This window comes from Lasioglossum baleicum, chromosome 15, assembly GCF_051020765.1.
Source record: "Lasioglossum baleicum chromosome 15, iyLasBale1, whole genome shotgun sequence".
Classification (NCBI taxonomy): Eukaryota; Metazoa; Arthropoda; class Insecta; order Hymenoptera; family Halictidae; genus Lasioglossum; species Lasioglossum baleicum.
In genome coordinates this window covers 7,272,270-7,286,648 of record NC_134943.1, presented here as the reverse complement: position 1 = coordinate 7,286,648, position 14,379 = coordinate 7,272,270, and the positions used below count along the sequence as shown (strand labels likewise).

The 14,379-nt window shown below is 45.9% G+C and overlaps 1 protein-coding gene across 1 annotated transcript; it reads left to right on the top strand.

Annotated features, from left to right (window-relative positions):
* Positions 1–12,752: 12,752 nt before the first annotated feature.
* Positions 12,753–14,104, top strand: LOC143216175 (dynein axonemal heavy chain 2). The gene has a single exon (XM_076439016.1). The coding sequence runs from the start codon at positions 13,742–13,744 to the stop codon at positions 14,102–14,104; it is 363 nt and encodes a 120-aa protein (XP_076295131.1). The 5' UTR covers positions 12,753–13,741.
* Positions 14,105–14,379: the final 275 nt, after the last annotated feature.

Sequence of the window (14,379 nt, the reverse complement as noted above, 5' to 3'; positions counted from 1 at the left end):
AGGACAGTTCATTAGCTTCATTTGCGAAACAAGCTGCTCTGTGTTTTCCTACATGTATAAACTCTAAAGCACAGAATTGACTAGAACTTTGAAACATACCGAATAGGCATCACTTTCGTGTCTTCTACCGACTTCTGAAATGAGTAGCACACATTACGAAACGTCCAGTATAATTTCAAGCTTAGAACTAGAACGACTTTTTCCAGGTCCAGGCTGCATCTCCGCTGAAGCTATACCGATCCGGCCATTGTTTCCGTTGGATTCGATCAGGTTGGCCGTAGCAGAGGCGCGTACGATCGAGAAAGCAGTTAGTCCCCATTCTGGTGGCCGATTCGAGTAGGGCTCCGGACGCTTGCACGAGACAGCGGAAGCACTCGAGGAAATCCCTCGCTCTACGTTCCGGCAATCGATGGCCGAAGAAAAGCGTTCCCGGCAACGGTTACCCGTCGACAAACAACCGCGGACCTCGACGACCGGCACCCCCACACACACTCTGCACACGCCTGGAAACCGTCTGCACCCCTCGTCGAACCCGCTAAATTGAAACTCGAGTCCGTGAGAAGGGCTGGGTGCCCGGCACACCGTCACCTTCCACGAGCTCCCGCGTTTACTCGCCGTTTTATCTCGACCGGTTTTATTCCCTCTCCCATGCTGTTGTTGCTGCAAAGAATTAGGGGACCAAATATTGAACCTAGCGGGACCGTCTATCTTTTTCGAATGGAGGGATTCTTTCGAGGATGGCGGTTGGAAAAGATCGATGAATAGTGTTGTTTTTGGGAAGTAGAGATGGGAGTGAGGTAGGTATATGGTGATGTAGAATATAGGAAATGTAGAGAAATAGGAGCATATATAGGAAAATAGGAATACACACACACACACACACACACACACACACACACACACAGAAAATTGAAAAAGTAGACATTGGGGCATGGAAAATAGCAAAGTAGAAGAATGGGTGCATACAAAAGAAATATAGAAAAATATAGGGAAATAAATGATCGAGTAATAGAAAAATAGGAATATGAACAAATAGGCCTCGTGTGGAAAATAAAAATAGAGTAGAAAAGAGAATTGGAAAGTAGACATAGGGCCATAGAAAATAGAAAAAGGCGAAGGATAGGGGTATATAAAATAGGAATATAGAAAAAATATAGGGAAATAGATGATAGAGTAATAGGAAAATAGGAATATACAACAATAGGCCCCGTGTGGAAAATAAAAATAGAGTAAAAAAGAAAATTGGAATATAGACAGGGCCATAGAAAATAGAAAAAGGAGAAGAATGGGCGTATATAAAATAGGAATATAGAAAAAATATAGGGAAATAGATGATAGAGTAATAGGAAAATAGAGTGGAAGGGAATAAGAGAAAATAGCCGAAAAATACATGTTTCATGTTTTGCCCGAAATTTCTCTCGCCGAGAAAATGCAATGAAGCACAATGGGCCGGCTGAAAAATGCCCGAAAAAATCGATTCTCCATTGCTTTTGTTAACAGTTTGAATATCAATGGTGGAACTGCCGCTATCCTTGATCAAATAATAGGGCGGCACCGGTACAAATTGCATCGAATGCGCCCGATCAAATGTTTAGGTTCCATTTGCCATTTCTTGGAGTGCAAATACCTCGAAGCAATTGATTCCAGTGTTCACTTTATTACGACTGTAACCAGAGGCGTCGGCATATACCATACCGCCGTTCCCCAAATATTGAACATTACAACACTTAGTTTATTTAACAATCACCTCGCACAATATTGGGCTTTTAAATATTTGGCTGGTGGCTGGTTGTGCAGGTCGTGTGCGATCCAATTTCGATATTGCGTTTTCGGTAAATACTCTAATTCGATAGATCCCCCGTTTTATTCGCGGTCTGATCGTAAAACCCGATGGCCACTTCGCCGAGATCGTCGCGGGCGTCGTCGATTTAATTCGCGTGACTAATATTTACTGATTCGGCGAAGATGAACGACTCGGACCTCAAGGAATTTCATTCATCGAAAACGATGAGAACTGATACCGCGAATGGAATATTCAATTGATCCTGCAAATTCGCCGCATTTCCATGAAAATAATATCCGACGTTACTCATTCCAATTTCACTACCGAATAAATTGCTGCGAATTCGAGAGACCACAATGGAGGCTGAACATTGTAAAATTCTTTTTTAAACATTCGCTTAATAATTTCTTTGTTGAGAACAATATCCATTATTATTAATATGCAACTTAATTCATAAAATGATTAAAAATGCTCCAGAGAACTTATTTGAATAATTTGAGGGACTGTTGAGAGGTTACCCTTTAGTATTCAATTTGGAAGGTAAAGGGTGGTCTTCAGGGGCGGAAAATTGATCGACGTCGAAAAGGGACGGTCCCGTTTACGATCCAGGGCCGGGCCACTTCCCTGTGACTTCAATTTAGACGAAAGGGTTGATATTTCCTATGACACTGTAATCCCGGAACAGGATTTTGTCGTGCTCCCTCTCAGCCGGCGAGTCGGGACGGGACATTAAAGCTGTTTTCACATTGTCGTTCGTAGAGGAACTCTCTGCCGAGTACTTGCCATGGTAATCAACTGGAAGCCACTGCCAGAGTCCATTCCAGATTGCCCCTCGTTCAATTAGCATACATACGATGGCTACCGTTGCTTTTGTACCACCCCTTCAATCCCCCTCGGCCCACACCCACCCCCGCCCACGACTTCGACCCAGTTTCTTCCGAAACAGAAGTGTCTTCCGTCCGTTAATTAATTCGACTGCTCTCGGGATTTATTAATCTCGGATCTATGAATCGCTCATGGGAGAACAACTCTGCGACAATTGAGTTCCTCTATTTGCAATTGTGGCGAAAATGTTCATCAAAATCTCAGGATTATTGTTTATAAAAGGAATAGATAATGAACTATTCTCAACAATCAGTTTCGTCTCCTTTTGATGCGCAGGATCAGCCGCGGAACCGGAAATTGAATGAACCAGGAACCACGGACAGGAATGAGTTATGAAATACGACGTCGGAAGGGGGAAAATCTACATGGAACTTAATCGGTTCGAGCGGATACGGGCCGCGCCTCCGGTGACTGGCTCGCAGGATGCATTTCTAATTGGCTAACCCTTTTCCCTTCGAGCAACAATAACAGCAACAACGCCCACGTATCGATCCCCGGACTTCTATTAAACGCATCCCGATTGGAACAATGAGACACCTTCGCCGGAGAACTACGAACATAATCCTCCGAGATCCTGACGAATTAGCCAGCATTATCTCCATGTTGATTAACACGGATTACTCTCGAGCTTTACTTATATTATTTTTTTCGAAGCTGTTCCACGGATGAACTGGGTGGAAAATGTTTTAAGAAGTTCCAGCCGCGAAGATCAGTGTCAGAAAAGTCTGAAACCTTCTTCTCGTTATAATAGACGCCTTAGGAAACGAGCCTCGCGCTCGTGAAGTGGAACACTCGACGATTATGCCGACGTTCTTAATATCTCGGATTTAGCTTCCGTGTCGGACGTTTTCTGCGATGGTTAAGTCTTTTGGGAGCAATGCACCGCTGCACGGAGCTCAGTCTGGTAAGATAGATTTCCAATTCTTCGTTTAATCAGTGGAAATATCAACGATTAATCAGACTAGTTGGACAATTTCTTCATTAATATGAATTTTTGATCTATGGGTTTCTCTAAAACAGTGTAACCCTTTATGAACATTCAAGAACTGCGTCTTTGATAAGGCACATTCCTTCTGAAGTGTTTCTAACTTTTATCCAGCAGAACAAACAGCGAATAATCAGACCACTTTGCTATTTCAAACATAAAGCGTGTGTTTGATCATTCCAAAGTTTCCGCGGCATTGCTATACCTCGTATACCGTGGAATTCGTTAGTCATAGAAGGCTCGCGAGGGGAACTGGAGTTTCGGCAAGTAGGAATACCAACGATTACGCCGGCGTCTTCATTATTTTCGATATAATCTGTCTCCAAGCTTGTTTCGCCGTGGCGGTAATGGCTTCCAGAGATAATATGCCACGCGGTGAAACTTTCGACCAGACTTCGAGGGGGGATCCTCTATCACGGAACTTTTCCGCGTCCAATGAGCCTTCCTAATTACTTGGCAGAGCGTTAAGTCACAAAGAATGCTCTTTAATACCCGAAAGAGCGTCGCGTTAAACCAGACACCGCAATTTTCAAAGTGTCCGACCATATCGGCGGAGAGTTTCTTTCGCGGGGAATTTGCTGCTCGCTTTTATCAGGGAAATACAAAGTTGTTCCGCTGCGTTGGGTCCGAGAGATTTCATGCTCCTTGGGATCCTCTAACGTCTGGCCTGTGTCCCTTTGAAATGCCAAAAAGTTCTCCCCCCTCTCTAACGGTAAGAAGCTTTTTATCCGGCGTACGAATAACGGGGAGATCGGGCAAAAGCAAAAGAAACATGTCTGTGAGTGGATCGCGATCGATCATCGACCACTGCGGTTAATTTCGAGCCGAATGATACTTGAGTAGAATTAAAGGTCGTCGCACAGTAGACCGCACCGCCGCCTGACCAGCACTGACTTTTGACGTTCTTCTATGTAGTTTCAATTGGGGATGCGCACACTAGACCGGCAACGGCACAGCACCGACGCGATATATTTTTATGTTTTTCTTTCATATACTTGTTTGCTGCCTGTGCGGCGTAGGATTTTTCAACCTCTTCTTACATTGTAATTTAATTACAATGTATTTTAGAATTTTACGCAATTGCAATTACGAATTACATCGTAATTTAATTGAATGAAGATCTGAATTATAAATTACAATATAACTGAATTACGATGTAATTCAATTACTTCGTAATTATAATTCCTGGAGTAATTCAATGTAATTCTAGTGTGCGGCAAAGACTACCAGCGCGGTGTCAACTCAATGTCGCGTCGGTGGTGCGGACGGTGCGGTCTAGTGTGCGACGACCTTTAGACAACTACTGGTAGGACAGCACTGTTCTGTAGATAAATTCTTCGCAGTTGGGATAATATATATTTACAAATACGGTAGAATCCCGGTAGAATCAACGTGAAGCTATATTATCCAGTCTGTAGCGACCCTCTGTTTTCCAGAGCATACATTTTCATTCATTCGGCGCGCGCACCGGCTGATAGCGTGCAGTCAGTATTTCCCCGGCGCATTTTTATTGCTCGGTTATTAATCACCGCGACGAAATACGTTAGCGCAAAGGGCTCCGGGACGCGATCTATCATCCTCCATCTTGCTCCGTCGTCCATTTTACTCGCAACAGAGTCCTTTTACAGCTGGCCGCCTTTAAAAGATCAAACGCGCTACCCAAGGCGTTCTATTGAATTTTCCAGTGGACCTCGGGCACCGTGGATCAACGGCGAGACTTCATTAATCCTTGTAAGTTACACGGATATCCAACGTTGGCAAACTTTGCCAACCGTTCTCGATCATCTCCCTCGTGCTCCCGAGCCATCGTGCACGCGTTCCCGCGTATTAAACGTGTGTTTAATCTCGTCTCACTCTGTTCTGTTTTTTTCACCCTGGTCTTTTTGTAACCTCGTGGCCAATGAGAACCTGTTGCTAACCCCGGCCGCAATTATGCATCAGCCTTTCGGCCGTCGGCTATATGCTCGGGGGACTTATCGCGGAAACCCACCCCAGCACTGCCGGCCAAGAACCAGCGAAAAACCGAGGAAATAAAACGATCCCAGATACATTGCGGTCCGGTGTGCTTGGTCAATTCTTCCGTCGAATCTTCTTTTTTTTCTGCTTCACTCCCCTTCCCACCCCTGCGGGGGTTATTTTTTCCAGACTGACCGGGGCAACAGGCACTTTGGGGCTGCCGCCTCTGCCCATCAGATAACTCGATAGACCAGGGCGAGAGCGAAAAAGAACTTGAAAAAATTTTCGGCCAGATTCTCCGCCGCTCTGCATCTGATACGTAGAATGAAATATTCAAAAGACTCTCTCTCTCTCTCTCTATCTCGCGAAGCTTCTGTATGCTTCCATGAAAATTCAGTAAATGATTTTCGAGATAACACCGCTGAACATTACAGTTTCTACATCTACGGCTGTTTGTATCCATTTGTTTCTCTTAACTCGAAAAATTCAAACGATTTAATAAAATAACCAGACTGCAGACCAGCAAAATAAAAATGTTCTGAATCTACAACGGCACTACAATGAACATGACAGTGTCGGACAAAGGTTTGTAAAGCATTGATTTCCATGGGAGGTAAAGTTATGAAGGTCTCAGAGGATATGGAGGGGGGGGGGGGTGGATTTCTTTAACGACTCCGATAACCATGGGTTATTTAAGTTTATCATTGCCGCGGGACTCCGTTGGATCATCGTGGACGGATCCCGATATTTACAGCGTCCGTGAGTGCCGCATCAATCTCGCATCGGGCCGCAACGGCCGTTCTGTTCGCTCGCAAATCCACGTCGTTTAGGTGGCCGGTGCATTAAACTGGATTTATATTTCCTCGAATAGGAGCCGATAGGATCGATCGGTATTGTCGGCTGGTAAAACCCCGAGCACCGGTCTGCATCTTATTTGAGAATCATCCTCTCTTTCACGTCTCCTCTCCAACTCTTCCTCCTACTCCTCAGACCCCAAGTAATAAAATCGTGGAAGGAAGTTTACGGTGTCACCACTTTTGTTGTCTCTATCGGGTCCTGTGGTTGGTTTCCCCTGTCCTTTTGTGCCTCCACCACAGATTTATGGATCTTCCCCCGTTCAAGACGAGCGGATGAATTCGTGGCAGAGCGGTTGTTTGGACGCTGGGAAACGATAACACGCGGCGATACAGCTCCCAGAGTCTTGCAAATCCGGAACTAACAACGTTGTATCGTCGAGCTAGGCTTCGAGGGATACAGCTTCGTTATGGTTGGGGAGCCACGGTTGTTTCTCGAAGGGCCAAATTATCGTATGGAAATCTAGATCGGTCCAGACGACTGTCGTCAGGGTAAGGAAGATTGATCTCCCGCGAATCTTCAAGAAACGATACTGTTTCTTGAGTCTGGCGAATCAGAAGGTCGCAGAATACAACATTGCAACGTGCACTCAAGGTTCCAGGGAGCTATCTTCGTTTTAGATCCACAGTTGTTTCTCGAAGAGTTAAATTATCGTATGAACATCGAGATTGTTCGAAATGATCGCGTTCAGTTTGAGGAAGACTGATCACTTTGAAATCTTCACGTAACACAACTGAACGTAACTGTTATAACCAAAAAGAAAAGAAGTCATGGAATAACAAGTATTTCATTGATTAAAATCGTATTGGTTATAAATATGCATTATAAGTAACCGAAACTTTTTCAGCTCGTTGGTAAATGTTATCGTTGAGAGAAATTCATTTCGATCACTTATAACAGTTATCGATGGGAGAAGTTTATTTCGGTCGCTTATAACAGTTATCAACGAGAGAAGTTCATGTCGATGGCTAATAACAGTTATTGATGAAGGAAATTTGTAATATGTAGTTATTATTAAACAGTACAACTTCCAAATGCTAGACAATCAATTATTTTATAAATTCATAAATGTGACAAACATGAGTTTTTCCAAATGATCTCCTGACAAATTACATCGCAAATCATCTAGCGTTAATTTTAGAGCTGAAAATTTCTCGTCGATCATTGTTATGAGCGATCGACATAAATTTCTCTCACCGATGACTGTTATGAGCGATCGAAATAAACTCTCATTGATTACTGTTATGAGTGATCGAAATGAACTTCTCTCATTGATAATTTTTTGGACAGTAATAAATATTACTTGTAACCAAAAAGTACAAAAATCGATATTTTGTAATCATTTTGTTCTTCGATCTTTTTCTTTATATATTGTGTAGATTAACTTAAATTTCAATAATAATCAAGGTTTTATTAATGATTTTCGAAAATTTTAGAATAGCTGTTATTTTTGGTGGGGACCTGTTATTTTTCAAGCAGGGGCTTGAAAATCTTAAACTTACAAACTACAGAATATTGTAACATCAAGGTTCCCCGTCTTTCTCCAAAGATCGAAATTGCCGTATGCCTACCAAGAATGGCGCAAATATCACTGGGGACTTCGTACGAAACAAATTACCTCGGGGAGATCTCAGAGAGGAGGGCCTAAAAGTCCAATAGTTGAGAGTCCCCGGGGACGGGCCGAGTTCCTAGCGATCTCCACGTGGATTACCGTGGTCATAGTTCCCATTATCCTAGGAGAGTCCGACTGATCTCCTTGGCCGGAGATCGTTCGAGCATGAATCTGTTCCGGGGTCGGTTCAGCTGGTCGACGGCTGGTAGCATCGTGTTTTTGCGATCGGCCGGATGAGCGACGTTTCCAGCCGGTCCACGGGACCGAACGAAAGGAGAAATTGCATCGAGCGAACCTCCGGAAGGAGTGGACGAAAGGGAGAGGTGAGGAGGGAGAGGCGAGGTCGATGGAACGAGATTAAAAGAGGCAAAGCTACAAGATTAAAAGGCAATGCCGGACACGGGCCGAATCGAACGACGTGGACGAATGCTCGCGGAGACATTTATATTCCCAGGAAATCGTTATTGACCGATCAGAGGACTCGAACGATCCCTCCATCCTCTCTCTCTCTCCTCTCATCTCGTTTCTCCTTCTTTCCGTTCTCTTCGTTTCGCTCGTCGTCGACGTTCCACGATTTCCGGAAACGCGCACGATCGAAACGCACGCGACACTTTGTTTCCAGGTCTTCGTTCGCTGTGTCGCATTGTCGTTTATGATATGCACAAGCTTTTGTGCTCGTCCGATGAACTCATTTCTCTCTTTTACCGTCGCGCGCAAACTGCGTCGTCACTCGTCGTCGTCGACGGTGTAACGCGTCGGCAAGTTTCGCGACGCGCGCACCCGTTGGTCGCCCGTGGGCTTTAATTGACGTAATTCATGGACTCGGCTCGCTCCGGGGTGACACGAAGGGCGGAAGATTTTCGCCATAGTTTCGCCAAGTACTCCGTACAACGCCTCCGCAGACTACCGCTCTCTACCGTGTAACGCGCTATGCCTGGAACTATGCTGCTCGCCGACTTTGCTTTGGATTTTGGTCGGCCACCAGGCTGTGTGCCGTAGAATCGTTGGAGAAGCGCCTCGCTGATACTGCAAGATTTAGTCCCGGATTACGGAACGATTTTCAAAAATCTACCTTGGATGAGGAGTGAGTGTAAAATCAATCATTGCAGGAGGTTTCGAAGGAGATATCTTATCTAGGAAATAGCCTAGAATAAAATCAAGCTCAGGTTCCTATGAGTTTCAGAAGGAAGATGATTCTGTTCTAAGCAAATAAAACTCATACCTAGCATTCCATGTAATTACGTCTGTGGTCATCGTGCCCATAGAGAGTTAAGTCGCGAGAGTAAATTACCGACCGATCTAATAACTTATCGAGCCGGGGGCGATTAGCATATTGAAAGATTCAGCATAGGGTCGCGAAGATTGATCCTCATAAGGTCCCGGCCATGGAAATCGTGTTCCCGAAGAAATCCACGTCGAGGGGTTTCGAAAGAGTAAAAGAATCGATTCTGCAGGCGTCGCCGCCTCGACGCTGCTGGTACAGTCTCAGGTCGATCTTGAACGGTCGGGAGACAAGCGGCGATCACTCGAGATCCCCGTCCGTCTCGGTCTATCCTCGAGGATCGAGCAACTTCGTGGCACTTGACAATATCTACGGGCGAAGACGGAAACCGGAAAAGGGTTCGGAGCAGAGACGGTAACAGTCGGACGGGCCGCATAAATCAGCTGCACCGGAGAGTTCTCGAGTGAGAGAGGAGGCGTCGAGGCCGGCAGGCCGACCCGTCAATAAAATGCAAACGGGGAAAGTTACAGCTAAAGATCCGCCGAGCCCGGATCCGCACAGAGAGTACTTGGACGCCCCGTCCACCGACGATGAGGACCAAGGCAGTAAGATTTACGGGGAAAATATTAAAGACACCCCCGCCCCCGACAACCCTCAAACCGCGCGTTTCAGTCCTCTGACACCCCCTATTCTCGCTTGCGGTAACCCGAACCTCGCCTAACCTCCAACATTATTCGCACGTTCGTTCTTCTTGTTCTTGTGAAATTAGAAAAATTTTCGCTCGAATCAATTCTTGATAGCGAACAATTGTCAACCATTTTATTGCGCGTCATCATTTTTTGGTACATTTGTTTGGTTTTAAATCTCCGTGCGAATTCATATTTTCACAGGTTATTTTATACGTAACAGAGTCGTTTGCAAAATTAATGAATCGCTAAGTTGCCGATAAAATATTCAACTTTCAAAAAATCGTACAATCAATCCGAGCTGATTTTGCGCCATGAGACCGGTGGAATTTTATTTTAATAATTCTGACACCTTTTACCGGGTAATAATAATGTACCGAAAAGTTGGGGACAGCAGTTCGAAAACAGGAAGCTCGATTTCCGGAAGCTCGACCAATTGGCCGGAAACTGCGGGGATATCGATACGAATGGGCAGAGGTTTGAATTATGACGCTTAAGGTGGCCACTGTTGGACGATTAATCGGCCGTTCACGGTGTTGCCGAGTTCCTAATTTGTCTCCGGGATTATGGTAATTTAAGCTGGTGTTCCCCGCTACCTCTCCAGGAACCGATTCCTGGGAAACGCGACTAATTCGTCCGCCCCCATCCGAAAGTAGGCAAACTAGATAAACCAATACATCCGTGCTCTCCCTCTGGGCAGTTCCACGTGGCCGCTCGGTTAGAGTACACGTACAGTGTCGCACACGATTGCACAGTCCGAAATATCCTCCTCGAGGACTCATGATCGTGGATGTACGGGGTGAACGCCTCGGGAGAAACTATCAGCGAACAATTAGTGTCACGCGGTAGATGCGAATGATCGAGAGCGCCGATTCAGACTCAGAGATTCACCGTGAAGTGGACCCATCGATCACTCGGTGTTTTTAGAGCGGTCTCGATCAAAGGATAGACTTCTTCTGTGCTTGCGAAGGTGTTCAAAGGCTGAGTTAAGTGGGGCCAGTGTTGGTTTCAATACAAAAAGATTCGATGGAACTTATACAAGTATTTTATCTCCTGAAGAACATAAACTATATTCTCCGTTTAATTCTCGCTCTGTAACCGGTCAAAAAATTTTACCGGAAAAAGCGTTCAGTGAAAGGTTAACAGGATTTTCATTTCCTCCGAAAAAAGCCTCAATTCCCGTTCAGTCCCGTTTTTCAGAAAACGATTTAAAAGAGTCCCGGGTCCGCACAAAAACAAACCAGAAACAAGATACGATTATCTAGATCACAGATCTCTTCCAAGTGCTCAATTTGCTCGATCCCTCCGTTTCCCACGGTTCTAAAACAATCAACCAAGTGTCCACGAGCCGGAAACGATTTCCGGGGAGCGTGCTTTTAGCAGAAATCCGTTGCACGGGGATTCGCGAAAGATTTTTTCGGCGAGGCTGTGTGTATTTTCCAACGAACGGCGCGACGGTGCACGTCGCTCGGACATCGACATGGAAACTGGACGCGACAGTTTCGCGTTTCGGCTGACATTTTCGCGACATTCCTCGACATTGTTCGTCATGCGCGGGGACGGGGAAGGGTTTGAAATTAAAAATCACGGTGAAATTGGATAATCTTTCGAAACACGGGGAATTATTCGCGCGAGCGGGGACCATGGTCTCATAAAAGTTGATTATTGCCCGAGCGTTCTACCTGTCGCAATTTTCGATTTCGAGAGAGCCTCTCTCTCTCTTCCCCTCTCTGTTTATTAAAATTCATTAACGTATCCATCGATCGACAGCGATGCGCCGCGACAACGATTCGCAATCAAATCCGCGGATTAACCGTTAAGGTGCGTGTCCATTTATGTATCTATTTGAGAGTGATCTCGATATTTTTTACTGTGAGATAGTATGTGGAAAATTGTCTCACGAAGCTTAAAAAGTTATAGTAATAGTTACTTTTTCGTCGCGTGCAGAAACGTGAAGCTCACACTCGTAGTAAATATTTTTGCCAATTGCTTTGCGTGTTCCTCTCGTGTTTTACTAGCCGCGGGAATCGAATTCACGGAAATATCGCTAGGAAATGTTTACCAGCAAATATAGCTGTATTAACGGAAACGCCTGGCATCGTCGTCGGCGATTACGACCATCGTCGTTGTAACGACGCTTCGATTCAGCTCACCGTTTTCTCGACAGTTAAAGGGAGAACGGCGAAATCTTTACCGGACTATACCGGATTTAAATCGAATATGACGACCGGCAGAGACAATGCGGACGGAGAGAGCGTTGCGCCAACGAAATTGGGTTCTGGGAAGCGTATTTACGGCCGACGAGACAATGACTCGCGAATGTATTCCCCGTACTCCATTGTAATATTTAATTGCAGGAAGGTAGCAGCGAAGTTCTTTATGGATTCGCCTTTCCCTTTTGCATTGTGTTTCCGTATCGGGCAAAGTAATACCCGCTAGCTATTCAGACCGGTTCTTCTTGTGACTGGGGAATCGAACAATTTTGGGATGATCGTTTTCCAGGAATTTTCACACAAATCACAATCCACGATCCGAAGCTATCCCTTCGCAACCCTCGAGCCATCAGCAGCTCGCCTAGCACCCTTCAAGGTCGCTCGAAGGGCATCAACCCCATGGTTACACCTGAGCAAAAGATCGAACGTGCCGACCACGGGTCGAATACAACCTTGAACGCCCATGACCGCATTTACCCTACGACTAGACGAACGGGGGTGGGGGGTAAAACATACAAGTCGGACGTGATGTCTGACGTGGTTCGCGATGAAAAACCATCGGCGCGGAAAGGTACGTGACAGTAATAAGTCCCCGGCGGGTTCGCGTCGTTACTATCTACATAATGCTCGCTATCATAGGCCGATAAATTACGGGTGAACGTGTCGTCCTGCGGCGCCTCGATCACCAGACGTGTTTCCTCTTCCGCCGATTCAGTAGCCGGCCGCGATTTATCGTTCCTATTAGATTGCCAGGAGCAAAGGCGTATCCGGTAGCAAAGGGGATAGCGGGGCGACTATCGTGTAGGTGGAGGAGCAAATGGTGGGGGCTTGCGGCAAAGAAAAACGACGTCGAAACCCGGCAAGAAAAGAGAAAGACGGGAAAACGCTGGAAAACGAAGACAGAAATAGAGAGAGAGAGAGACCGAAGGAGAGGATTCTTGGAACGAATGTCTTCGATTTAACTCTCCCGCCGGATTTAAGGGGACCCATCGCGGCCCCTCGCTATTTCCAATCGACGACTAACGAACGATCCGCGGCCGAACTTGTTTCCGTTTCGACGGGCAAACTATTTTCGAAATCCTCTTACCGTCACCCCCTTCCCACCGCCCCGGGCCAGGATCGAACGATTTTTATTAATTTCGTCCTCTTCTCCTCCTTTCTCGTGCAGAGCAAGAGACACGATTGAAGAAGGAGGAGCTGAAACCGGTTTATCATGTCGAGGAGCTTGCGGAATTGGTGAGCAGACTGGATTCCCTCGTTACTTGTCTCTAGGGGAAATCGCGGTGTACTACAGAGCTGATCGGGGGATAAAGGATGGCTCTGTGTGTCACTTCTCTAAACGAAGTTTACACTGGGAGACTCGTTTTACAATGACACTAGATGTTTTTGGTGTTCAGATGGTGTAGTATAATGTGTCCGTTATTTATTAGAAATCCAGATGACTCGCCTCAAATTCTGCACCCGGTGTAGCAGTTTTAGACAATCATTTTCATATCCGACCGCCTAACCTATAATTTTCGTTCAAGATAAACTGCGTGAAGGAGATGACGACTCTGAGCAATGTCAACGAGGAAAGCTTCTTTTACTATCACGAAGCGAAGATCCGCGAGTTCATCGAGGACCCAAGCATCCAGGTACTCTCGTTGTACGCGATGCACAAGAGGCTGAGAGTGTCCCTGGGATTCCCAGTGATCCCAGTGCAGGAGATGAACTATTTCATCAGGGAACCCAACGAGATCCTGCAGCCGGACACCTTCCGTGAACGCATCCTATTCGGTTCCGTGAACGGCGGGGCCGACAGTTATGTTCTTTCGTTGGTGCAAAACGTGCTGGCGCCCATCTTCGTGCCCATCGAGACTTGGCCAGACAGTATCCTTCTCTTCCCGGCTAAACTCGTGTTTAATTAGTCCGTCGTGGGTCAGCGTGGGTGGAAGTTTAGCGACGACGAGCCGACGAAACCGTTCCGTAACGATACTTGAACGAGCTGTGAAACTTTTCCGCCCCCGTTTCGCACAGTTCTTTTTCTCCCTCGCTCCTTCTCCCCCCGTTAAACAATGCCCCCGGATAACTTTAATTAGCGTGTCCCCGTTAAAATTCGCGCTCGACTTTTAAGAGCGAGTTCGGCGGGTCGATCGAACAGCTGACGGCGATAGCTCCGCGAGGACTTCATTTTGATAGCGTT

Excerpts from the sequence above, each read along its gene's own strand:
- LOC143216175 (XM_076439016.1), top strand. The coding sequence starts at position 13,742 with ATGACGACTCTGAGCAATGTCAACGAGGAAAGCTTCTTTTACTATCAC.